This window comes from Myxozyma melibiosi (genome assembly GCF_037950935.1).
Source record: "Myxozyma melibiosi strain Phaff 52-87 chromosome Unknown BZA70scaffold_6, whole genome shotgun sequence".
NCBI lineage: Eukaryota > Fungi > Ascomycota > Lipomycetes > Lipomycetales > Lipomycetaceae > Myxozyma > Myxozyma melibiosi.
The window spans coordinates 155,237-176,849 of NW_027042920.1; the positions used below are offsets into that span (position 1 = coordinate 155,237).

The window sequence follows — 21,613 nt, forward strand, 5'->3', positions numbered from 1 at the left end:
CCTTTACAGCGACAGACGGTGCTATCGATTGGGCAAGCAAGTTCACCGGCAATGGGTCACGCAGTGAAGCAACCATTATCGCTTGACCTCTTTTTGCACTACTTTTTAGGTAGAATTCTCGCACGGTGGTCGCGGGAATCAAGGTCAGCGTATGGCGGTTGGTGGGAAAAATTACAAGGAAGGTCGCGAGGGGTAAAAATTTTAGGACTGGGAGTTTGCGGCCGGGTAAAGTCACGGAAATGTCACGTGATTGAGATGATCCAATATCATGACATATTTGCCTAATTCTGATTAGATCTGTGAGTTGTAAAATTGTATTAATACTTTATCGTTTAGTCTATTTCGATGATTTCGACTTTTGGAGGTCGTGTGTCTGTCACCGGCCTTGCTTCTGGTTGTGTTGAGGTCTCCTCTTTCACGGTTGCGCTGCCGTCCACCTCGTCGTCCTCGCTATCGATCTTAATCGCGAGTCCCTCGTCGATAGCGATAAACACGTCCTTCTTATCATCCTCAAACATTCCTGCCATCTCATCATGTAGCCATTTCTTCTCATCCTCTGTGTCATCCGGCTTCAGCTCATCGTAGTACTCCTCCGTGACTTCTTCGTACTCGTCCTCACTTTGCTCCTGTTCTTCCTTCTTCATCTGCTTGAGCTTTTCAGCACGTAGCACGGCGGCGTTTAGCCGTAAATCTCGCCCTCGCTCACTATTTGCAACCCTCGGCGCGCTCTTGTTCGTCTTGCCACCTTCTAACTTCTTCCGCATCTCCATGTCCCCACCGACGTTCACCCCCTCGCCTTCAAACTTCCGCTTCCGTGGCCGCCGCCGTCTAATTATCCTAGTCCGCCGCGTTCGTGTGATCGAGCCACCACATAGGTCATCTGGCATATCGTGCTCCGACAAGGCAATCGACTGGACTATTTGCGAAGAGCCCAGTTCGCGCCCGCGCGAGTATAAACCTTCTCCTGTATAGCCTTTCGCCTGTAGTTCTTGTATCTCTTTCATAAACTCGTTCCGTACCGCCCAAAACGCTTTCGAGTGATTCATCTGCTTGTTGTGTGCCAGCTCATGGATCATCACGCTCAATACCTAAACCGCATCCTGGTCAGCTCTCACTAGATCGCAAAAAGCAACCGTCACGAGCAGCAGATTTACCTGTCGAAACCCCAAAAGCTGCTTACTCGGTCCTCGCAGCACTAATCTCACTTTCTCGCCAGCATTGTAATTAATACCCCAGTACTCTCTATTGTAAGGACACTCCTCTAAACTCGTTATACTGAGCGAATGCTTCTTCATGATTGGAAACACGATCGCAGCGATATGATTCAGCAGCTCTTGGCTCTGCGGCGGCGACCCGGGTAGGGCAGTAATAAATGTTATTCGCTCATTCGGATGCTGTGTCTTGGTATTATACCGCGTTATCGACAGTGGCATGTTCTTGTTCCCGAGATTGTTTAGATCTTACGAATTCGTCGCGAGTGCGATTATCAGATACAAATAATTATAGGTCACGTGATATCGACATGTCGAGACGCGTAAAACACGTTAGATCACAGCGCATTTGAGCTCCTCCGTTTTCTACGCATTATGTCTTGTATATTGTTTTGAAGGTAACTTTAGTTTATTTTAATTCATTCACAAATTAATCATCACACTTAGAAGACAGCGCTATCAAAGCCGTTCATACGGACCGTCTTCGTCTGGGTAAATTCCTGAATTCCCCATTCGGCGCCAAATCTACCGATTCCACTATTCTTCACTCCTCCGTGCGGGAGAGTAGGTCCATCGTGTACAGTCTATTAAACAACAACGTCAGTAATCAGTCATAAGCGGGAGAAAAAAGAAGGAGACGCTCACCATTCCGTTGATGTGCACAGCACCGCTGTCGATCTGGCGCGCGATCTTCAGGCCACGAACCATATCCTTAGTCCACAAACCAGCTGTAAGACCATAATCGCTCGCATTCGTAGCATCGATCATTTCCTGCACGGTGTCCATTTTCTGAATGTAAACAGTTGGCCCGAATGTTTCATCAGTGTAGATCTCCGACTTTGGGTTCACGTTCGTCAGAACCGTAGGGGTTAGCGTGGTGCCTGTCAAAAGGTCGAGATTGCCGTGAACCAGCTCGGCGCCCTCGTTGACAGCGTTCCTGACCATCCCGTTGATCCGTTTGGCGTAGCGCTCTGCCGCCTGCGGGTAGCCGCCAAACGCCGGCTCGAGCTGCTTTGCCGTGATCTTGATCTGGTCAATAAGCTTATCATACACGCTGCTCTGCACAAACACCCGTTCGGTACTCATGCAGATCTGACCCTGGTTCATCCACGCGCCAATCAAGATCTGCTTAGCCGCCTCCGCAAGGTCGGCGTCTTCGAGCACGATAACGGAAGCCTTGCCACCCAGCTCGAGTAGGATCGGCTTCAGGTTCCTCGCGGCCTCGACGCCAAGTTGGCGGCCGAGAGCGGTCGATCCGGTGAAGTTCACTTTCCGGATCTCGGGGCTGGAGATGAGCGAGCTGACGATGTCGGCGGAGTCTTCGAAGCGCGAGTGGACCACGTTCAATACACCTGCGGGGAGGCCGGCGTCGATGAGAGACTGGGCTACATGCATATGAGTAGCCGGGGAGAGTTCAGAGGTCTGATGTAGTTCTTAGAATCTTAGTTGAAAAAAAAAAGTCAGAGAAAGCAGGGAAGACATACCTTAAAAACAGTAGGACACCCAGCAGCAATCGGGATAGCGAAGCTGCGCATGGCAAGAATCGACGGCGCGTTCCAGGGAGCAATGCCAAGCACAGGTCCGACGGGCTCACGAAAGATGATTGGGAAACAGCCATGTTCGTCTGAAACCGGGATGGTGGGACGCAGAGCGGATGCGAGGGCTGTTGACCATTCTTTCACGTGGGCGACGGTCATGTCGTAGATGAAGGTAGCGTAATTTTTCTGTATTTCCACAATGTTAGACTGATTGCTGGTAGAAAATGGATCTATCTGATACCAACCTCTGGACAAGATTCAAGCATCGAAATCTCAATACCCTCCTCCCTGCGCTTCTCCAGCAAATCCGCCGCCCCTCGCAATATATCGCGGCGATCCTCGACCGAACTCTTCCTCCACGCTGGAAACGCAGCCTTTGCCGCTTTCGCTGCCTCGAGAGCCTGCTCGACGGTGGCGCCCTGCGCGTGGTGGACTACGCCGTCCTGGCCCTTTGCGATTCTCGAGCTCGAAATCACAGGGACCAGACGACGCGCGGCGGCGGTGGAGGACGAGACAATGTGTTTGCCGTTGATGTAGAGCGGTACGATAGTTGGTTTAGTAGCCATGTCATTAATCTTTGTAGAAGAGAGAAGATGGGATGGGGACGTGGTGATGGGGATGGATGCGGCGACAGATAAAGGGTTTGTCTTGGAGGAATTGCGGGGGCGGGGTCGGAACTCGGGAGCCGGGATAGGGCGGAATAACTGCTCCCCGCAGGCCACGTGAGACCCTGGTGCTATATTCTCCACACTCCGGGTCTATCGGCACTACGGATTTGCTTGGTTGATGGTTATACGATTTGTTGATTGGAAAGTGAAAAAAAGGTACAGAGAAAGTAGCTGGACGTTGCTGTAGAGATTCAGTGAGCTTTGCGGTGGCTATTGCAACCGCAGGCAGACTGTAGTAATAGACAAGCAGAGAGAAAGAAGAAAGAAAAGATCATACAGATCCAAAATATGACGAAGCCCAGCAGTAAAGAGCAGACAAGTAGCAACAGTCAAGAGCAGCACTCCAATTTCCAACAAACTGAGCAGTACTCTCGGAAACCGACCAGTGATGATGTCACGGGCGGCACCAGCAGACAGAGATTCAGAGATACGAGCATGTGCCCAGTATCACTTCCGGCTTCTCCTTGCGTCCTTCCTTTATTCGTGTGGAGTTGAGGTACAGCCTAACAGTATTCCTATCGTCCTCCACCAGTATAGTCCCATGACCTCCGTCAAGCACCACGAGCAGGTGCTCTATAATTACCGCGTTACTCTTCTAGACTAGACGTCATAGTCATCTGTCTCCTTCTTGTATTCTTCCCCTCTTACCCCGGAATTGTGGGGCCGATGGCATTCGAGCCAACGACCGGCAGCCGGAGCTCCGGCACTTTCGATCCTGCTAGGCCGGAATAATTGTCCATGGTCTTCGGAGAGCCGTTTCGGTCGTCAGCCAGTAGCGTTCTTCTCTGGCATTGTGGGGTCAATGACTTGGTCAAGCACCAGCAGCTAGGCCTTCCTGGTATTCGTCCCCCTTACTGTTGGCCCATTGACTTTCGTACGTAAAACGACATTATCGGCGTTTGCTACATACTAGCGGTGAGCAAACTTGTCAGATTTTTACGACAGCAGCATTGGACATACGTGCAAGAGAAGTTCAGGCTGTCGACTGAACAGGAAAAAATCTGTTAAAACAATTATATTCATGCGACCTTGACTCTATATGTACCATACCCACGCTCATATGAAAAAGTAACCACCATCTAAAAGAGCTTACATCAAAAACCGCAATATCCCAGTATCCGCAACCCCATAAACACCATAAACACTCAAGCACGTTCACCAGCCAGGAACGCGCGCGACTAAAAGCGCCTTGAGCTTTTCGGCCGAGTAGACGTTATCCTTATCAGCCATAGGATCCTCTTCTGGCGACTCAAAGCTGAACGTGCCTACCAAACCGGCCAAGAAAGCCTTCATCTGAAGCAGCGCAAATTTCTCGCCAATACAACTGGAAGGGCCCTTGGAGAACGTCATCAAGTTTTGCTCGTCTGTAAAAGCGTCGGCGTCGCTTTCCCTCTGTTGCCATCGCTCGGGGCAGAATTCGGAAGCATCTGGGTCCCATACTGATGGTTGTCGGTTCAACAAGTATGCGTCGACATAGACTGTCGTCCCCTTTGGGATACGGTGGCCGTCGATATAAACATCCTTCACTGCCTTTCGATATATAGTATCACTCCTTGGAGGCGCAAGCCGTAGCGATTCTTTCAAAACGCAGTCAAGAAAGCGTAGGGAAGTTAGGTCGCCGGCAGATGTTATTGACGCGGCACCTCCAGGAAATGCGGTTCGAATTTCGTCGCGCAGGCGGGATTGGATCTCAGGATAGAGAGTCAGATACCACAGGGTTCTTCTGATGCCGCCAATAGTGTCGGACTGCATCGCTAGTACTATACATGAGAGTCAGTCTCCGAGTTCTCCTCTCAAGACGTGGAGGCGAAAAAGAGAGGGAGACATACACGAGTAAAACTGCGCAAGGAAATTATCCGCATTCCACTCCGCAGCATCGTGCGCAAGCAGAAAGCTTATGATGTCGCTACTTGCGCCATCACTGCCGACAACATCCTTATATCCGTACTTTGAGTCGTGCAGTGCGATCTTTGCATTCGCCGCGTCGCGCACAAAGTTATCAATAATATTGCGACTACCCCACCTCATAAACTTAAACATGCAATGGAGAACGGTTGTGAATGTTGCGGCTTCTGTCGCCAGTTCTCCGAAAGCCAGCGCGGTCTTGCTCCCGGGTTGCTCGAGAAGGTCAAAGTGTGCGCCGACTAGGGCCTGGCAGGTTGAATCGGTGAGCGATCTGGTGATGGGTTCCTCGAGGTCTAGAGAAGTGTGCGCACAGGTAGGATCGAGTTTGCTGTCGACAGCAGCGACTAGCTTCGACGAGTGCTCGATAAAGCCGGGGGCTAGTCTGTTGATGTTGTCTTTTGTGAATGCAGGGAGCAGACTTGATCGCATCAAATCATGCGCCGATGCGCCGTTTGTGACGAGGATTCCTTTGCCGGACACGCGTGAGAGAAAAGAATAGGGATTGTTCTGCCTCACAAACGAATGAGCTTGCGAGACGAGAACCTGATAAACAGACTCCCGAGAGATTGGAAGAACAAGCTCTCGGGTCGACGGCAAATTATTGATAAAATCAGACAGCGCAGAAGACACTCGTAGCATTCCGGCTTGGGGAGCATCCCGCGAATACGCCAGGTTTGTAACTCCGTCGTCGAGTTTTGCTGGAGCGCCGTAGTGTCCATAAAAGACCTCGATCTTGCTCGGCGACGGAATGTCTTGCATTCTTGACAGGTAAGGGAAGTAGATCATATTGAAGAACACGGCACGGTGGAAAATAAGATAGCAGCGACGGAGAGGTCGACACAGAGGGAACACGGCTAGAAACAAAAGAACTCCGATCAGTTTTCCGACGGTGGGAACTCGCCAGAAATCGATAATGTCCGGATAGATATTGTACATCTCAAAGAGTAGCATATACACCGGAAACCATGTTTTTACAAACGCCATGGTTATATACGCCATGGTTGCAAAGAACAGCTCTTCCCTCTTTCACGATGCTGGCTGAACAACTGAAGAAGCGAGCGACATGAGGTATTTACTGATGAAGCTCGTACGTCAAATCTAGGTTTCAACTCGGATTATCACATAACAGCTGACGTAACAGTTGCCTGAGCAAGATGATTAGTCTATAAGCTGATACTGTTTCTTACACCATGTAAACAAAGCAGTTCCGCGTTCATAATCCAATCTGAATCGGAGCCTCTTTCGAGTTGGTTCTGGGGTTCAAGCTCAAGTCAGGCTCGCTTGGCGGTTGGTTGTCGTCTAAGTTACCAGATTCGGTTTAAGTTAAATATATTAGCGATGAGATAGTGACATTGATATGTTGTTCTAGAGAGTATTTCTTCAACCGCACTTGTGAACATGGTAAAGGCAGCTCAGGCTGTCGACAGGATAAAGCTGATCTGGTTCGAAAAGTTGTATAAATCATGCGTCCTTGACTCTATGTGTACCATACCCACGCTCATATGAAAAAGTAACCACCATCTGAAAGAGCTTACAGCAAAAACCGCAATATCCCAGTATCCGCAACCCCATAAACACCATAAACACTCAATCAAGTTCACCAGCCAGGAACGCGCGCGACCAAAAGAGCCTTTAGCTTTTCAGCAGAGTAGACGTTATCCTTATCAGCCATAGGATCCTCCTCTGGCGACTCAAAGCTGAACGTGCCTACCAAACCGGCTAGGAAAGCTTTCATCTGAAGCAGCGCGACTTGCTCGCCGATGCAACTAAAAGGGCCCTTGGAGAACGTCATCAGGTTTTGCTCGTCTGTGAACGTGTCGGTGTTGCTTTCCTTCTGCTGCCATCGCTCTGGGTAAAACTCAGAAGCATCTGGGCCCCATACTGATGGTAGTCTGTTCAACATGTACGCGTCGACATAGACTGTCGCCCCCTTTGGGATACGATAGCCGTCGATATGAACATCCTTCACTGCCTTTCGAAATACAGCATTACGCCTTGGAGGCGCGAGCCGTAGCGATTCTTTCAAAACGCAGTCAAGAAAGCGTAGAGAGGTTAGGTCGCTGGCAGATGTTATTGACGCGGCACCTTCTGGAAACGTGCTTCGGATTTCGTCGCGCAGGCGGGATTGGATCTCAGGGTAGAGAGTCAAATACCATAGCGTGCGCCTGACGCCGCCGATAGTGTCGGACTGCATCACTAGTACTATATAGCCGAGTGTCAGTTGCATCATTGCTTGCAAAGTGGGAATGGGGAGACATACGAGAATAAAACTGTTCAAGGAAGGAATCGGCAGTCCACGCCGGTGCATCGTGCTCGAGCAGAAAGCTCATGATGTTTGCGTTTCGGTGCTGTCCATCGCTGCCGCTAGCATCCTCATATTTCTGCTTCGAGTTGTGCAGCGCGATCTTTGCATTCACCGCCTCGCGCACAAAGTCGTTAACAATGTCGTGGTCGCGCCACTTTGTGAACTTGAGTGTGCAATGGAAAATGACTCGGGCTGGTGCGGTGCCGAGCAGCAGTCGTTGGAAAGCGGTCGCGGTCATGCTCTCGGGATGCTCGAGTAGGTTGAAGTTATCGCCGACGAGAGCCTGGCAGGTTGAATCAGTGAGCGAGCGGGTAATTGGCTGCTCGAGGTGCATTGATGTCGTGGGATTGCTGTGGTCGAGTTTGTTTTCGATAGAGACAATCAGCTTTGATGTGTGCTCAAGAAATCCAGGCACAAGTCTGACGACGTTGTGTTGTGTGAATGCGGGAAGCAGACTTGATCGCATCATGTCATGCGCCGATGCGCTGTCGGTGGTCAATACACCCTTGCCGAATATACGCGCCAGTATAGAATAAGCAGAGATCGACCTGACGAACGACTCGGCCCGCGAAACAAGTACTTGATGGACAGAATCGCGAGAGACGGGAAGAATGACCTCCCATGGCCGCGCCGAGGGATAGAATGAGGCCGACACTCGTAGCAGTCTGGCTCGCGGTAGCGCTTCCCGTGCATAAGCCATGCTGGTGACGCCGTCGACGATGCTCTTGCCGTCGCTGTAGTGGCCGTGGAAAATGTTGCGTCCCGTGCTGGGAGACGGAACTGCTCGCGCTTTTGAGAGGAGCGGGAAGTAGACTGCATTGTAGAACACGACCCGCACAGACGGACACAGATAGAGGAAGATCGCAGTCGCGAGCGCTCTGATGAGAAGATGGGCGGTCACTTTCCAGACGACATTCAAGAAGCTGTAGACGATCCAAAGCTCGGACAGTAGCTGGATTACCGGCAGCACGCGGAATATCAGCGCCAAAGTGTTCATTTTTCGCTGCTTCTTCACGATGATCCGGAAGTGAAAGAGCGCAGCGAGCTATTTGTGTGCTTATCGACTTTAGGTTTAACACCTCGGATTATCTCATAAGAGCTGACATAACCCTGCTTAAAAGACGCTATAAACCCAGCTCGCGAACCACCGCAGTCCAAGCAGCTGTCGCAGACGAGTCCGAATGCGAGGCTCTTCGGAGTTGATTGAGTTGATGAGTTGATTCTGGGGTTTAAGCTCAAGTCAGGTTTGCTTGGCGGTTTGTTGTTGCTTTCCGGCTTGGCTCGCGGCGATGAGCTGTCTTTATGTAAGATGTTAGTAAGTATATTGAAGTCACGTGGGATTGCTGACAGTCTGCCGGGTCTGGCGGGAGAGCAGAAGAAGTGCTTCGATGTTGCTGTTGTTTGTGTTGGTCTGGCTGTGAAGAGGTTTAGAGTAAGATAGATCAGTTTATTTTGCTGATTAAGTCTGAGATATCTGTATTCAGAGAAACAACAAGTATCGAGACATACAAGGCTGCGGTCCTCCATTTTACAGGCATGCAAATGGAATCTACGACCAACCACCAGCTCTCCAGACCTGAGATAAAGACAAACAAACCAATCTGCTCTCCTTTTAAGACAAACTTGTCTTGGTTCGTTAAATACTCGCGAAACCTCGACCGCGTCCATTTCACCGCTATTAGTTCCTCCTCCACACACCCACCCCGCCCCTCCTCTGAAGAACAAACCGGCAGAGCTCTTCAATAAATCCCTCTATTCCTCATCCTTAACCCCTCTCTTCTCTTCTGCTATAATTCTCACAAACCTGCAGGGCTGCAGTGGCCGGCCCGGGGACCCCACGCGCGCCGGACACAACGCCGACCGACGTGCGGAGGCCGTCCGAGGGTTAGGTGCTTTTACTGCCGTTTTAGGAAGTCCCCCGCAGTCAACTCCGCGACCGCGCAGCGTATAAGACCTCGGACTGCCCTCGCTTCTACTGCTTCTTCCTGTCTGTTCTCTGTTTGGTTTCTCTTGTTCTAGACAGACTTGCCGTTTCTTCCACTTAAGTTCAATCCACAACACATCATCAAGCACAATGACTGGTTTCAGAGTAGTTATCGGCTCCGACGACGCCGGCGACGGATACCGCTCGCTCCTCAAGGCCGATCTCGAGGCCAACCCGCTCGTCTCAAAAGTGATTGAAGTCAACAACGCGTCCAAGTCCTACGGCTCCGTCGCGATCGAAGCCGCCGAGCTCATCGCAAAGGGCGAAGCTGACCGCGGCATCCTCATCTGCGGCACCGGCCTCGGCGTCGCCATCTCCGCAAACAAAGTCCCCGGCATCCGCGCCGTCACCGCGCACGACTCGTTCTCGGTCGAGCGCTCGATCTTGAGTAATAACTGCCAGATCCTGTGCATGGGCGAGCGCGTTATTGGAAAGGAGCTGATGCGCAGACTGGCGAAGGAGTGGTTGACGTACACTTTTGATCCCAAGTCGGCGTCGGCTTCCAAGGTTGACGTTATCTCGAATTACGAAAAGACTCATTCTCTGAGCGCATAGATTGCTGATTTTATATAGTATCATATCATTCATTGTTAATAAAAATGTACTCTTGCGGGCAAGGCTAGAATAATGTAACGCTTCATTAAACTCTGATAATTCCATTCAAACAACTGTCCTGCTTTCTCACCCATGCCCAACATATCGATATTATTTTCATCTACAGCTATCAAACTCCATATAAACCAATTATTATAATTATTGAATATAATTTGTAGTTCCAAGAACTGATGCACTATTGAATACAGATGACAACAAACGCGCGCAAATAAAGTTGCAGAGTTATGCATTCGCCTATGCAGACCCCTCCAAAAGTCCCTCGACCATCTCGTACACCGCCCACGCGCCCGGATCAGGCGGAATCCGCCCGTCGTCGTCTCCGCCAGTGACATAGGTTGCGCGGCCAAACTTGGGCTTCATGTCCCACGTGCCCTCCGCGGCATTCTTGGCGGCCTGCACTGCCGTCGCCAGGTCCTTGGATTTGTAAAGCGAGTTGCAGAACGGGATCAGCACGTCCATCACCGTGCGATCGCCTTCGCGCGCAGCGGTATGTGTCATGAGAGACGCAAGTGCCTCGTGCGCGCACTCACCCCAGATAGCAGGCGTCATCTCAAGCTTCCCCGCCGTCGCGCGACGAGTGACTGCCGTGGCCAGCGCGGCAACCAAGATACCAAAGATAGCGCCGAGCGTGCCGCCCATGTCATCGACCGCCTCCCCAACCAGCTCAAGCGCGCCCAAGATGCTATTGCTCACGGGTTTGGCGTCGAGTAATTTGAGGATCGCGGTCGAGACCGCTTTGACGCCGTCGCCGCAATCGCCGTCGCCCATGATCATGTCCCATTTCGTGAGCGAGGGTTCGCTATCGATAGCGCGCGTGCACGCCTTGCGCAGCATGCTCTCAATTAATTTCGAGTCGGCGGTGAAGTCCGGACGGTCAACTTCAGCAGCACTAGTGGTCTCCTTTGCGACTCCGTTGCTTGTGCCGTTGACGCTCGCGGCTGAGCTCGCGCGGTAGGGTTTCGGGAACGAGGGCGCGGTGGTGGGCGCGTCGAGGTATGCGATGACTTCGGCGGTCGGCACGCCAAGCTCGGCAGCGGCCTTGGTCAGGTTCAGGAGCGTGGCCGAGAACCCGGGTCCGTTGAGCGAGGACTCGAACGAGTCCGAGAAGACGCGGATCGGGGCGATGTCCCATTCCTTCTTGAGCACGTCGAGGGTCTGGTATGTGATCGCGCCGGTCTCGAGAGCCGAGAGCCCGCCAAAGTTGTTGATGAGCAGGACGACGTCGTCGCCCTTGTCGAACTTGACGTACGCGCGCTCTTCGTCGTTGGGATCGACGAGGTACCGCACCATCTCGCTCAGCAGCTCCTGGATCGTCGGCAGCGGCGACAGCTTTCGCAGACCGGGCTCGTTGTGGATGCCCATGCCGAGAATCAGGACGTCGTCGGGTAGGGTCTCGTGGTTTTGACGGCCGGGAACGTGGCAGTGGTCAAGCGAGGAGCCGATTGTCACTGTGTTTGCGTTGATGGCGGTGCCGACAGCGACGGCCTTGTCGAACGAGACGCCGGCGGCGGCAGCTCCTCCTAGCACTTTTAGGACTAGAAAAATTGTTAGCTAGTGCTCTTTGTAAACACGAATGAAATTATTGAGAAATGGTAGACTCACCGAGAATGTTTCCAGCCAGACCGCGACGGCCAACAGCGCCGGTACGTTTTCTTCCAAGCGCGACATCATCGGTAGCAGCCAAGATCGCAAACTGCTTGCCAGGGTACTTTGCTCTGACTTTCTCCAGCGCGAGTCCGAAATGCAGCCGGTCGCCGGTATAGTTTGTGATAACAATAATACTACCCTTATCGCTCGGCACGCTCTCAATCCCAGTAACGACCTGCTTCGCGCTCGGCGAGCCAAAGATCGGACCGTTGACAGCAGCAGCGAGCAGGCCCTTGCCGACCAGTCCTGACCACGCGGGCTCATGACCTGATCCGCCGCCGGACACGATCGAGAGCGTCGAGGGGTCGTGGGCGGGGTCGTAGACGACGCGGTCGTCTGCGATCAGACGCAGGGCGGGGTTCGCCTCGACGAGCGCGGTGAGGTGCTGGATGACGAGCGAGGGCGCGTCCGCGAAGAAGTGCTTTGTCGACATGCTGTTTCTGTTTTCTAGTGAACGCACAGCTGCTGCTCTCAACCGAAGCAGCGACCGAGCCGGTTCTTATAAAGAAGCAGCCTCGATCCCGTCCTCGGCACCGCAGATTCGCCCGCAGAGCTGAACGGGCTCCTCGCCGGAATTTCCTATTTCATCGGGGCCGGTCCGCGCCTGCTCCCCGCGGCTCTCGCGCCGGGCCGGGTTTATCCCCGCGCTGTGTGGGGGGACAAACCCTACTCTGCGGGTTAGGGTGGTTGTGTAATGGATTATGTCAGAACCCTACCCCGATGGTTGCTGGCATCTGCGACTGGCTCTCTACCTGTCGGCCGTTGCCGCTGCGAGCACAGTTAAGCTGTTATCGAGCACATCGCTGCATGATTCTATATAATCAAATCACTGCATTTCTTTATAGTCAAACCACTGCATATTGTTTATTGTACATATCCACTCTATCTAAACGCCCACCTCTCCTCGTATTATAAACAAAAAAACACGTTCGCTCACTGCTTTTTCCGCACATGCGTCTGCACATGCGCCTTCAGATTCGAGCTCTTGACAAACCTCTTGCCGCAATCCGGAAACGTGCACGCAAACGGCCGTTCTCCCGTGTGCGTGCGAATATGCCGCGTGAGCGTGACCTTGACCGTAAAGCTCTTGCCGCAGCCCTCGTACGGGCACGAGAACGGCTGCTCGCCCGTGTGCAGCCGGATATGCGAGTTCAGACTGCCTTTCTGCGCAAACGTCTTGCCGCAGCCCGCGTAGTCGCACGCAAACGGCCGGTCACCCGTGTGTGTCCGAATGTGGACGTTGAGGTTGCTGCGGTCCGCGTAGGTCTTGCGGCAGCCTTCAAAGTTGCACGCGAACGGCCGGTCGCCCGTGTGTGTGCGATTATGCACAATCAGCATGTCCTTGCGGCCAAACGACTTGCCGCAGCCGGGGTAGAGGCACGCAAAGGGCTGCTCGCCCGTGTGCGTGCGGATGTGGATCGTGAGCTCGTCTTTGCGCGTGAACGTGCGGCCGCAGTAGTCGAACGTGCACAGAAAGAGCGGTTTCGAGGTATGAGTCCGGCTGTGCCGCGTCAGGTGGCCGCGCTCGGCAAACGACCGGCCGCACCCGTCGACCTTGCAAATAAAGCGGTACTCGGCCGCGTGCGTGCGTACGTGCACCATCAGCTCGTCCTTTCGCGTAAAGGACTTGTCGCAGTCCGACGCGGAGCAGGTGTACAGGCATTCGTTTGTATGGCGGCGGTTGTGCCGCGCGAGATGGCCTTTTTGCGCAAACGACTTGCCGCATGAGGGGAGAGAGCAGTAGTACAGCTTTTGCGGGTTGCCGCTGCCGATATCGGACGCGGTCGAGGTCAGGGCGACTATTGAGCTCGAGGAGTCGATCGGCGTGGCCGTCACGGTCGTGGTTCCTGAAAACCTGGCGAGTTTCCTCGGTCGGTCGTGATCCGCGTTGCTGTCGTAGTCATCATCCTGCTCATCCTCCGTGTTTTGATAATCCGCGTCCTGGTCGTCGGTCTCCATACCGCCTCCCCCGCCGTCGTCATCGTACTCATGGTCTCCGTGCTCGACATCAGAGTCTGTGCCATTGCTCCCAGCCGACGAACTCTGCTGCTCGTTCCGCGTAACCGTCTCGATAGCATCACACAGCGTATCAAGGAAATTATTCGCCCTCAAAGCCGGCACCTCCTGCTGCTGGGCTCCCTCGGCAAGTTCGGACTTTAGCGCCCGCTTATCGATTCCCGCCGCACTATGCGCGACCAGCTGATAAGCCGCCGACGACGGGACCGGCGCGGAGGGACGGATAGGGATGAATGCGCGTTTTGTCACGCGTCGCTTGCCGCCGGCGGCGGTGGTCGCGGCGGAGTCGATGCCGGTGGTGGTGGGAGGAGTTGGGCCGGCGGGGGCGGTGGAGGGTGGTGTTGCTGCTAGCATTGTGTGAATCGCGGGGATTGGGGTGGTGCTGTGATGCGTAGGATGAATAGAGCGTGCGTTTTGTGGTATGAGACGGAGGTGTGCGGGGATGCTGTGGAAGCAGGAGGCTCGGTGGAGTGCCCGAGTAAGACCTTGATAGAGGTGAGCCCTGCTATCACGTCCGGCTGCCGGCTAATTAGAAAGCGCGAGATGCTCCTCTGGGCTTTACGAGAAATCTCCTGATCCGAGAAGAAGTCCGTCGGAAGTAGAGCAGGCGAGAAGTAAGAGAGAAAGAAAGAGAGGGCGTGGGCGTGGGTTGGAGAAGAGTAGGCGGTGGGGAGGAAGGGAGGAGGAAGTGGTGCGCATAACCAGGCGGTGACAACGAAAATTTTGTTAATCTTTCTCTGTTTGTCGGTCTTGAGTATTTCTTAATTCCCCCTTTCTTTTGATTGTACAAACTATACAACAACTAGAATTATCTAAAGATCTACATGGGTCTTTTCTATTGTATCTATCAGGTTATTTCGTAGCCATCGCCCTTCTCGCTGGCGACGGAATCGAACCGGGCTGTGTGGGGTACGGCGCAGTCTCGTCTGGCGCGACCCGGAGAACGATCAGATCTGTCGGGTAAATGGTTCTCGACACCACTTCGAAGTTCATCCCCCCAACCGCGCCCGGGATCTCCACCAGACGATAGAAGGTCCTGGCGTAGATGTTTGTTAATGGTCTGAATGAGATTGTTTTATTTGTTTGCTTCGGGATTGGCGATTGCGGTTAAAGTGGACTGTGAATCCCGCTCGAACGCTGGCACAGAGGCACGTAACCGACTGGGTAAATTGACATGACGCGAGCCATTGTTATCTTTCCCTCTGCTTCATCCCGCGCTCTTCCTCTTATAGTATGAAGATATCACTCTACGTTTGGCACTGTATGTTAACCGCGTCCATAGACCGTGCATTAATCGTGAAAGTAAAGTGTATGAAAATAGAAACGAAATTACAAAGCCATGCAATAAGAAGACAAAAGACATCTATGCAGCGAAAACATCAAATAATTACAAAGAAGCGAAAAGATACTAAAAAAAAACCTAATGGGAAGCCTTCTTCTCCAACGACTCAGCGCCGGAAGACTCAATCATGTCCTCCTCGTCGCGGGCCATGATGACCTGCTCGTCATCAGAGTAGACCGCGCGCTCGAGCAGGTTCTCGTGCGGGGGCCAGATCCACGAGACAGCGAGGTACGAGACGAACGCGGCCGAGAAGCCGTAGAAGTAGCCGAGCTTGTAGAGCTTCTGCATGCCGGAGACGACGTGGATGCTCGAGTTGACGTTGGGCAGGAAACCGGGGAGGAGAGGGACCCAGCCGCAGCACCAGGCGACGGCGGCGCGCCAGTTGGTGCCGTACTTGTTGTATCGGTAGATGCCGTGCTTGTCGTAGAGCGCCCAGGTGTCGAGCTTGCGCTTGCGGATGATGAAGAAGTCGGAGATCATGATGCCGCAGATGGGCGCGAGCCAGATACCGTATCCGTTCATGAACGCGAGGAAGGAGGTCGCGGAGGTGAGAATGTCCCAGGGAACAAACGCCCAGGCGCCGATGACGGCGACGATGTACTGGCCGCGGCGGATGTTGATGAACCGCGGGAACAGGCAGTTGAGGTCGTTCGCGGCCGAGATCGAGTTGGCGGAGATGTTTGCGAGCGCCTGCGCGAGGAAGAAGCCCGCGGCGCAGAAGAACGCGGCGGCGCGGCCGCCCTTGGAGGTCCACATGTCGATGAACACCAGCGGATCCCACTTCTGCTCGCCCCACATGATCTTGGAGCCAGCGGCGCCGACGACGCCAAAGAAGGCGATCAGGGTGGCGGTCGCAGGGAGGGCGATGGCCATGGTGTAGGAGTGTTTAGGGCTGATTGCGTAACGCGTGAAATCGGGCGCGTTGACGGCAAGGGTGGCCCAGCCGGCCATGTTGGAGTAGATACCGGACATGAAGACCCAGCCGAGCTCGGATCCGTGGACGAGGTTTCCGGTCTTCCAGATCTCGCCGTCGGTCTGGGCGATGGTCCAGCCCATGATGCCGAAGCCGATGATGGGCACGGTGATGGCCTTGACGGTGAAGAGGAAGCGGATCTTGTGGATGGGCACGTAGTGCAGCGGCAGGCAAAACAAAAAGTACAAAAAGTACGAGGTCATGAGCTGCGTGTCGATGTGGGCGGAGGCGGGGAGCCCGTTGGAGACGTTGCGGAACGAGGGCCAGATCGCGTAGAGCATCGAGCGCACGCACTCGGCGCCGGAGTAGGCAGAGATACCGTACCAGAAAGTGCCGACGATCATACGCATGGCGATCATGAGCAGGGAGAAGTAGTAGCCGAACGCGGCGCGCGAGAGAACTGTGAAGGAGATGTGGTACTTTGCTCCGAGGTAGCCGTTCACGGTGATGACGGCCGCGATGAGACACTCGGCCACGCAGACGTTGACCAGCGCGATCTTCCATGACATGCCGAGCGACATGAGCGACGAGGCCTTACGCCAGCCGGAGGGAGTGAAGTTGTCGGAGATCCAGTAGGAGATGACTGGTGAGGTGTTAGTTTCTGTAATAAAACATTAAAGATACGATAAAAACACAAGACATACAGTGCCACCAGTTCCATGTCCGCTTCTCGGGAGGAACGGGGTCGAGATCGACGTTGGAGGCGAGACCCTTCTCGTAAGTGTCGAGCTCGATACGCTTGACGAAGCGGTGCCATAGCCCAGTAGACTCGCCCTCGTAGCCGCCCTGGACGCCGTAGCTATCGACCGCGACTTCCTTTGACATTTCTGGTGTGGAGTACTACTGCTCGATAAGACTGAGGAAGTAGAGCGAGGAAATGTCACTGATGGAGACGGGAGGAGGGGAGGGCCAGGCCCGGGATATAAATACCAAGGCGGAGAGCGTCCGCAGCCGATACTGGCTGATACGGACGGACCATGCGCTCGATAGTTAGGGGCGACAGAAGGCAAACCGCCCGCGACGGAGGCAGATCGACTGGGTTTGCGTCTGCAGCGCGTGCAGGGCCGGGAAGAGAGTCGAGAGGACGGGGGGAGGAGGTACCGGACGGGGCCGGGTCAGATTGGGTTTTGAACTCTAAATGGGTGGGTGCGAGGGTACCGCAGTTTCTGCTTCTCGGCTAGAGATAACGTTGTTTGAGTGGTTCCGATGTGTCTCCGCCGGTGTTAAAAGAGCAGGCGGCAGAGTAGATTGTAGCATAGCCAAGCGTAGAAAAGGTCTATAGAATCCTTGTCTATGTCTCGGCAGGAACCTCTGCTGACCTGAGCAGAGCAGAGCTGCTGACCGCGACGGCGAGTCATCCGACCGGAGAGTTGCGCGTAGAGTAGGGTTTGGTCTCGAAACCGACTAGTGACTGGGCGGTGAGCACCGGGCTCAGCGACCCCGTGCTATCAAGAGAGAGCGGAAGAGGGAGGAGAGGAGAGGGAAGAGAGGGGAAGGAAGTAAGAGAGCCTTGCTTCCGGCTGGTCGGGCCCCGCCAGTGCGCGCGCTCTGGTGTTTTGCGCGATAGCAGGTTGATGATATGATAATGATAGAGCACAGATACGATAAGGATAAAGTGAAGAATATAGCTATCGTGGACTCAAGACTCTTCTCACGTCTTCTTCTTCTTCCAGAGCAACAGAGCATCGCGCCATCAGCAGAAACCAGCCCGACTGAACAGAGATTTGTCGTCACCACCAGAAAACCAGCCCGGGCTTCGGCAGACGGCGGCCGAGGGTGGGATGAGGATGGCAGCGAAGGGTTATTCCGTTCTGGGAATGGTCCACAGCGGCAGACGTGAACACCGAAAGCCACGTTTGCGCCATCGAGTGTTCGGGGGCCTAATCAGGCAGCTCCTTGCCCTTGACTCGTCTGCGGTTCTTTTCTTTTTCATATGCTGTTTTGACTCAGTTAAGAGCAGTGCCAGTACAGAGAGCAGTGTGTTTACTTGTTTACCAGTGTAGATTAGTGGGGGCAGTCATCGTCGTCACATTATACACAAAGACCGGGCTATCATTGGCCTGGCTGGACGGCCCACAGGCCCCTCGATAGCAGTCCTCCAGCTATCCGCACGAGACCAGGCCGGTGACGCATCCTGATAACTCGCCATCGATGCGCAGCGCGAGTGATTAATGGTGCGCTTAATCCAATTTTCCCTTTCTGCGCCTCGATCCTTCCTCTGGTCCTGGGTGGCGTGCACTCTCCCCTCGCGTCGTCATTTCGTTTGGTTGAGTGCGCAAATAGCAGTGGAGATGTAGTGATATAGTTGCGAGGCGTATGCAGACCGCGATACTACGAGTTGCTATTCGACGGCGGAAATGACATTCGTGCTCTCCTTCTCTGCTTCTGCTTCCTCTTGTTCTTTCGACCGAGTCCTTATATCTTACTTATTTCTTGTTTTCAATAGAATAACTATTATACAACATCAGTTCACATCTATTCTACCAGAGCAGTCTATTCTATATCGACGATAGTAGCAGAAATGAATCTGACCCGCCCGGTCAAATTTGACATCTCGCGGTAAAGTCCGTGTCTGACCCACCTCCCAGAGGTACGAGGACCCAGACGCCATCTTCTCATCTTACGTTTCTTGTTCATTTGCACGTCTTCTTTATCACAGGTGTAAACTGCTGAATAGTTGGATATGCTGTGGTTTTGTATATGAGATGAGGTACTCTTCTGTTTGAGAATATGGTATGAATATAGTATCGTGTGGAATAGTAGAAGGCAGGTAGATTAAGGCCACGATAATAACTATCGACAACTAGTCTCCATCCGACCGTCAACCTTCCTACTAAAGACGAACGATTGCTGGGCTCCGTTTAGCTAAAGCTACCGCTGAAGCTACAGCTGACGCTACAGCTGCAGGCTGGCCAAGAGCTAACAGCAACGACGGGCAGGAAAGCAAAAACGCCACCGATTGAATCATCCTCCGTTTCGTGAATCATCCATCCGCAAGACGACGCCTCCGCCTCGCGACGTATTAAAACTGTCAGAAGTGAGAATCAGGTGAAGAGAAGAAGGTCTGCTTTCTTATAATACAAACACAATACAGAAAGATGATGATGACCCCGCCAAGCACACGCACACGCCCGGCCGCGGCCGGTCTCTTATCGCGACGAGCACCGGCCCGCTCTCTTCTTTGTCTGTGCGCGGCCATCCTATCATTACCGGATGCCCACCCCATCGCGTGCGGGTGACCGGCTCCTCATTCTAGCGTCAAGCAGCCATGTGAGCTGAGCCGATGATTCATCGCTCTTCTTCTGCTTCTCCTCGAGTCCCAGCCCGACGCGTACCGTAAAAATCAAGATATGTCAACGTCCAAGTGTCTATGCTCGATCGCAGGAGCTCAGGCAGTAAATTTTGCAATCATTCGCGCTTGAGCTTTCTCGCACGGACGACTGTTTCTTCAAAAGATATCGTGTTCGTGTCGTAATTACTGTGCAAATTATTATTCCCTGCTGTCTTATTTGGCGTGTCTGTCGGGTGGGGGGATGAGTTGGGAGAGGGAGGGACGTGGGAGGGTGGTGGTGGTAATCAGATCTACTGCTCCACTTGACTCTGCTCTACGTTTTGCTTCAATACAATATCATTATATATTTACTATTAATTATTATTTATCAGTAATATCTCACTGAAAGCTGACGACGTAACAAAAGCAGAAAGCTCTCCTCGTCCTATTCCTATCCTCATAATTACGCAATACACCACCCCTCCCCCGCATCATCACCGTCCCCTCCTCTAGAGCAAAACCAAACCAAACAAAAAAGAAAGAGAGAAATATCTGAATACCCCCCGCAATAATCTCCATTGACTACAGAACAATCCAGTGAATATAGATTCATAATAAGTGAAGACAGTAATCTACAGCATCATTTAAACTCTAAAACCCTCGAACTTCTCTGAAGCTGCTCTTTTGTTCTTGTCCCAAATTTTTGAATTTGTGTTTTTTATGGCTTTTGTTCAGATCTGGTTCTTACTCAAGTCCACCACACCACTCCCTTTTTCATACTCCAAATTCTTTTATCGTGTTTAATTGTGATCTTCCTGTTTGGTGATTGAGGAGGAAGATAGAGACACCGAACATCAAAATCACAACAAAAGATGAGCTCCCGACACCGCGACAGTAACCACGACCACGACGACGAGAGCAGACGTCGTCATCAACATCGCCATCATCATCACAGCAGCAGCAGCAGTCGTGCGCGAGACTCAGAACGAGAAAAAACTACGCACAGATCGCGAGCGCCGGACGAGCGCGAGGAGAGATCATCTTCTCGTGCTGATGAGTCTTCTTCAAAACATCATCATCGACATCATCATCATCATCATCATCATAGATCGTCAAAAGATGAGGGAGAAGAGAGAGAGGATCGGGGTAGTCGACGCGATCAACGCGAGGATAGTAGGAGCTTGAGTCCAGACGAGCGACGTCGGAGGCGGCGCGATGACGAACGGGATCAGGATAAGACTGGAGGTGGTGTTGAGACGGCGGCGTTTGTACATCCGTCGCGCGCGGGGTTGGTGCCTGATGCGAGACCTTTGGTGGTGCCTGACGCAAGAACCTCGGAGAGTCGTGAAGAAGCGTCGCGCCACCGTCGTCGTGACGATCGGTCCAGCTCGCGGCATGACGAACCTCGCTCTTCACGATCATCTGCAACTACCTCTAGAGCGCGAAGCCCGAGACGTGCGCTCGCAAAGTTTTCTGAATCGCCGCCGCCGATGCAGTACGAGGTTATCAACGAACGAATGAAGCGCGAGCACACAGACACATACATGACTTCCTCCTCCGCCGCCGCCGACGACGACAGCCGGTCTCGCAACCCTCGCTCTACTTCCGCCCACGGATCCGAGGGCGAGCCCGAAGAGCGCCAGCTGCCAAACTACGCGACCTCGGGCGCCTTGCTCGGCGACAAACTGTACAAGGGCGTGTCGCTGCAATACGCCGAGCCGGATGACAGCCGGAAACCAGACAAGTCGTACCGGTTCTACGTGTTCAAGGCCGGCGAGATCGTCGACACCGTCAGACTTGACCAGCAGTCTGTCTACCTCCTCGGGCGGGACCGCACGATCGTCGACTTGCCGCTCGATCACCCGAGTATTTCGAAGCAGCAGGCGGTCATCCAGTTCAGGCTCGTGGTCGAGGAAGTCGGGTTTTTGGGCGAGACCGAGGACCGCGTCGCGCCGTTCGTGTATGATCTGGGGTCGGCGAACGGGACGATGGTTAATGGCGAAAAGGTGAAGGAGAGGGAGTATGTCGAGTTGAAGGTTAAGGATATGCTAACGTTTGGGTTGTCGTCGAGGGAGTATTTGCTCATGTGTGAGGACGAGGTCGAGGAGAAGAAGTAGGTCATAGAGTTAATGTATATT

The 21,613-nt window shown here is 53.2% G+C and overlaps 10 protein-coding genes across 10 annotated transcripts; 2 read left to right on the forward strand and 8 right to left on the reverse strand.

The window, feature by feature from the left end:
• Window positions 1–277: 277 nt before the first annotated feature.
• On the reverse strand, window positions 278–1,523 carry BZA70DRAFT_167390 (WLM domain-containing protein). The gene is made up of 2 exons (XM_064909844.1): window positions 1,155–1,523; window positions 278–1,088 (listed from the first exon to the last, which is right to left on the reverse strand). Exons 1-2 carry the CDS (start codon window positions 1,431–1,433, stop codon window positions 333–335), a joined length of 1,035 nt encoding a protein of 344 aa, XP_064768008.1. The 5' UTR covers window positions 1,434–1,523; the 3' UTR covers window positions 278–332.
• Window positions 1,524–1,583: 60 nt separating this feature from the next.
• Window positions 1,584–3,347, reverse strand: BZA70DRAFT_278782 (aldehyde dehydrogenase domain-containing protein). Its single transcript, XM_064912658.1, has 4 exons — window positions 2,995–3,347; window positions 2,696–2,935; window positions 1,857–2,633; window positions 1,584–1,795 (listed from the first exon to the last, which is right to left on the reverse strand). The coding sequence occupies exons 1-4, from the start codon at window positions 3,313–3,315 to the stop codon at window positions 1,655–1,657; spliced, it is 1,479 nt and encodes a 492-aa protein (XP_064768009.1). The 5' UTR covers window positions 3,316–3,347; the 3' UTR covers window positions 1,584–1,654.
• Window positions 3,348–4,435: 1,088 nt separating this feature from the next.
• On the reverse strand, window positions 4,436–6,361 carry BZA70DRAFT_278787 (cytochrome P450). Its single transcript, XM_064912659.1, has 2 exons — window positions 5,247–6,361; window positions 4,436–5,177 (listed from the first exon to the last, which is right to left on the reverse strand). The coding sequence occupies exons 1-2, from the start codon at window positions 6,319–6,321 to the stop codon at window positions 4,573–4,575; spliced, it is 1,680 nt and encodes a 559-aa protein (XP_064768010.1). The 5' UTR covers window positions 6,322–6,361; the 3' UTR covers window positions 4,436–4,572.
• A 558-nt stretch (window positions 6,362–6,919) lies between these two features.
• Window positions 6,920–8,624, reverse strand: BZA70DRAFT_267528 (cytochrome P450; the record flags this gene model as incomplete). The annotated part of the gene is made up of 2 exons (XM_064911109.1): window positions 6,920–7,524; window positions 7,583–8,624. 2 exons carry the CDS (start codon window positions 8,622–8,624, stop codon window positions 6,920–6,922), a joined length of 1,647 nt encoding a protein of 548 aa, XP_064768011.1.
• BZA70DRAFT_167534 (uncharacterized protein) lies at window positions 8,265–9,562 on the reverse strand. The gene is made up of 2 exons (XM_064909845.1): window positions 8,503–9,562; window positions 8,265–8,296 (listed from the first exon to the last, which is right to left on the reverse strand). The coding sequence occupies exon 1, from the start codon at window positions 9,293–9,295 to the stop codon at window positions 8,639–8,641; it is 657 nt and encodes a 218-aa protein (XP_064768012.1). The 5' UTR covers window positions 9,296–9,562; the 3' UTR covers window positions 8,265–8,296; window positions 8,503–8,638.
• A 139-nt stretch (window positions 9,563–9,701) lies between these two features.
• On the forward strand, window positions 9,702–10,166 carry BZA70DRAFT_267529 (ribose 5-phosphate isomerase; the record flags this gene model as incomplete). The annotated part of the gene is made up of 1 exon (XM_064911110.1): window positions 9,702–10,166. One exon carries the CDS (start codon window positions 9,702–9,704, stop codon window positions 10,164–10,166), a length of 465 nt encoding a protein of 154 aa, XP_064768013.1.
• Window positions 10,167–10,243: 77 nt separating this feature from the next.
• On the reverse strand, window positions 10,244–12,418 carry BZA70DRAFT_248117 (Dak1 domain-containing protein). Its single transcript, XM_064910660.1, has 2 exons — window positions 11,829–12,418; window positions 10,244–11,761 (listed from the first exon to the last, which is right to left on the reverse strand). The coding sequence occupies exons 1-2, from the start codon at window positions 12,304–12,306 to the stop codon at window positions 10,461–10,463; spliced, it is 1,779 nt and encodes a 592-aa protein (XP_064768014.1). The 5' UTR covers window positions 12,307–12,418; the 3' UTR covers window positions 10,244–10,460.
• Window positions 12,419–12,697: 279 nt separating this feature from the next.
• Window positions 12,698–14,569, reverse strand: BZA70DRAFT_278791 (uncharacterized protein). The gene has a single exon (XM_064912660.1). It carries the CDS (start codon window positions 14,241–14,243, stop codon window positions 12,807–12,809), a length of 1,437 nt encoding a protein of 478 aa, XP_064768015.1. The 5' UTR covers window positions 14,244–14,569; the 3' UTR covers window positions 12,698–12,806.
• Window positions 14,570–15,148: 579 nt separating this feature from the next.
• BZA70DRAFT_257531 (permease for cytosine/purines, uracil, thiamine, allantoin-domain-containing protein) lies at window positions 15,149–17,447 on the reverse strand. Its single transcript, XM_064910824.1, has 2 exons — window positions 16,849–17,447; window positions 15,149–16,787 (listed from the first exon to the last, which is right to left on the reverse strand). The coding sequence occupies exons 1-2, from the start codon at window positions 17,027–17,029 to the stop codon at window positions 15,310–15,312; spliced, it is 1,659 nt and encodes a 552-aa protein (XP_064768016.1). The 5' UTR covers window positions 17,030–17,447; the 3' UTR covers window positions 15,149–15,309.
• Window positions 17,448–21,019: 3,572 nt separating this feature from the next.
• On the forward strand, window positions 21,020–21,592 carry BZA70DRAFT_238572 (SMAD/FHA domain-containing protein; the record flags this gene model as incomplete). Its single annotated transcript, XM_064910451.1, has 1 exon — window positions 21,020–21,592. One exon carries the CDS (start codon window positions 21,020–21,022, stop codon window positions 21,590–21,592), a length of 573 nt encoding a protein of 190 aa, XP_064768017.1.
• Window positions 21,593–21,613: the final 21 nt, after the last annotated feature.

What these genes read in the sequence shown, in the direction of transcription:
- BZA70DRAFT_167390 (XM_064909844.1), bottom strand. Translation starts at nt 1,433, where the DNA reads ATGCCACTGTCGATAACGCGGTATAATACCAAGACACAGCATCCGAAT. An exon ending in AGCTTTTGGGGTTTCGACAG is followed by an intron (nt 1,089 to 1,154) that starts GTAAATCTGCTG and finishes GATGCGGTTTAG; the next exon opens with GTATTGAGCGTGATGATCCA.
- BZA70DRAFT_248117 (XM_064910660.1), bottom strand. Translation starts at nt 12,306, where the DNA reads ATGTCGACAAAGCACTTCTTCGCGGACGCGCCCTCGCTCGTCATCCAG. An exon ending in TCTGGCTGGAAACATTCTCG is followed by an intron (nt 11,762 to 11,828) that starts GTGAGTCTACCA and finishes CAATTTTTCTAG; the next exon opens with TCCTAAAAGTGCTAGGAGGA.
- BZA70DRAFT_278787 (XM_064912659.1), bottom strand. Translation starts at nt 6,321, where the DNA reads ATGGCGTATATAACCATGGCGTTTGTAAAAACATGGTTTCCGGTGTAT. An exon ending in CCTTGCGCAGTTTTACTCGT is followed by an intron (nt 5,178 to 5,246) that starts GTATGTCTCCCT and finishes TCTCATGTATAG; the next exon opens with TACTAGCGATGCAGTCCGAC.
- BZA70DRAFT_278791 (XM_064912660.1), bottom strand. Translation starts at nt 14,243, where the DNA reads ATGCTAGCAGCAACACCACCCTCCACCGCCCCCGCCGGCCCAACTCCT.
- BZA70DRAFT_257531 (XM_064910824.1), bottom strand. Translation starts at nt 17,029, where the DNA reads ATGTCAAAGGAAGTCGCGGTCGATAGCTACGGCGTCCAGGGCGGCTAC. An exon ending in GACATGGAACTGGTGGCACT is followed by an intron (nt 16,788 to 16,848) that starts GTATGTCTTGTG and finishes ACACCTCACCAG; the next exon opens with TCATCTCCTACTGGATCTCC.
- BZA70DRAFT_278782 (XM_064912658.1), bottom strand. Translation starts at nt 3,315, where the DNA reads ATGGCTACTAAACCAACTATCGTACCGCTCTACATCAACGGCAAACAC. An exon ending in TGCTTGAATCTTGTCCAGAG is followed by an intron (nt 2,936 to 2,994) that starts GTTGGTATCAGA and finishes GTGGAAATACAG; the next exon opens with AAAAATTACGCTACCTTCAT. An exon ending in CTGTGCACATCAACGGAATG is followed by an intron (nt 1,796 to 1,856) that starts GTGAGCGTCTCC and finishes GTTGTTTAATAG; the next exon opens with ACTGTACACGATGGACCTAC.
- BZA70DRAFT_167534 (XM_064909845.1), bottom strand. Translation starts at nt 9,295, where the DNA reads ATGGACGCGGTCGAGGTTTCGCGAGTATTTAACGAACCAAGACAAGTT.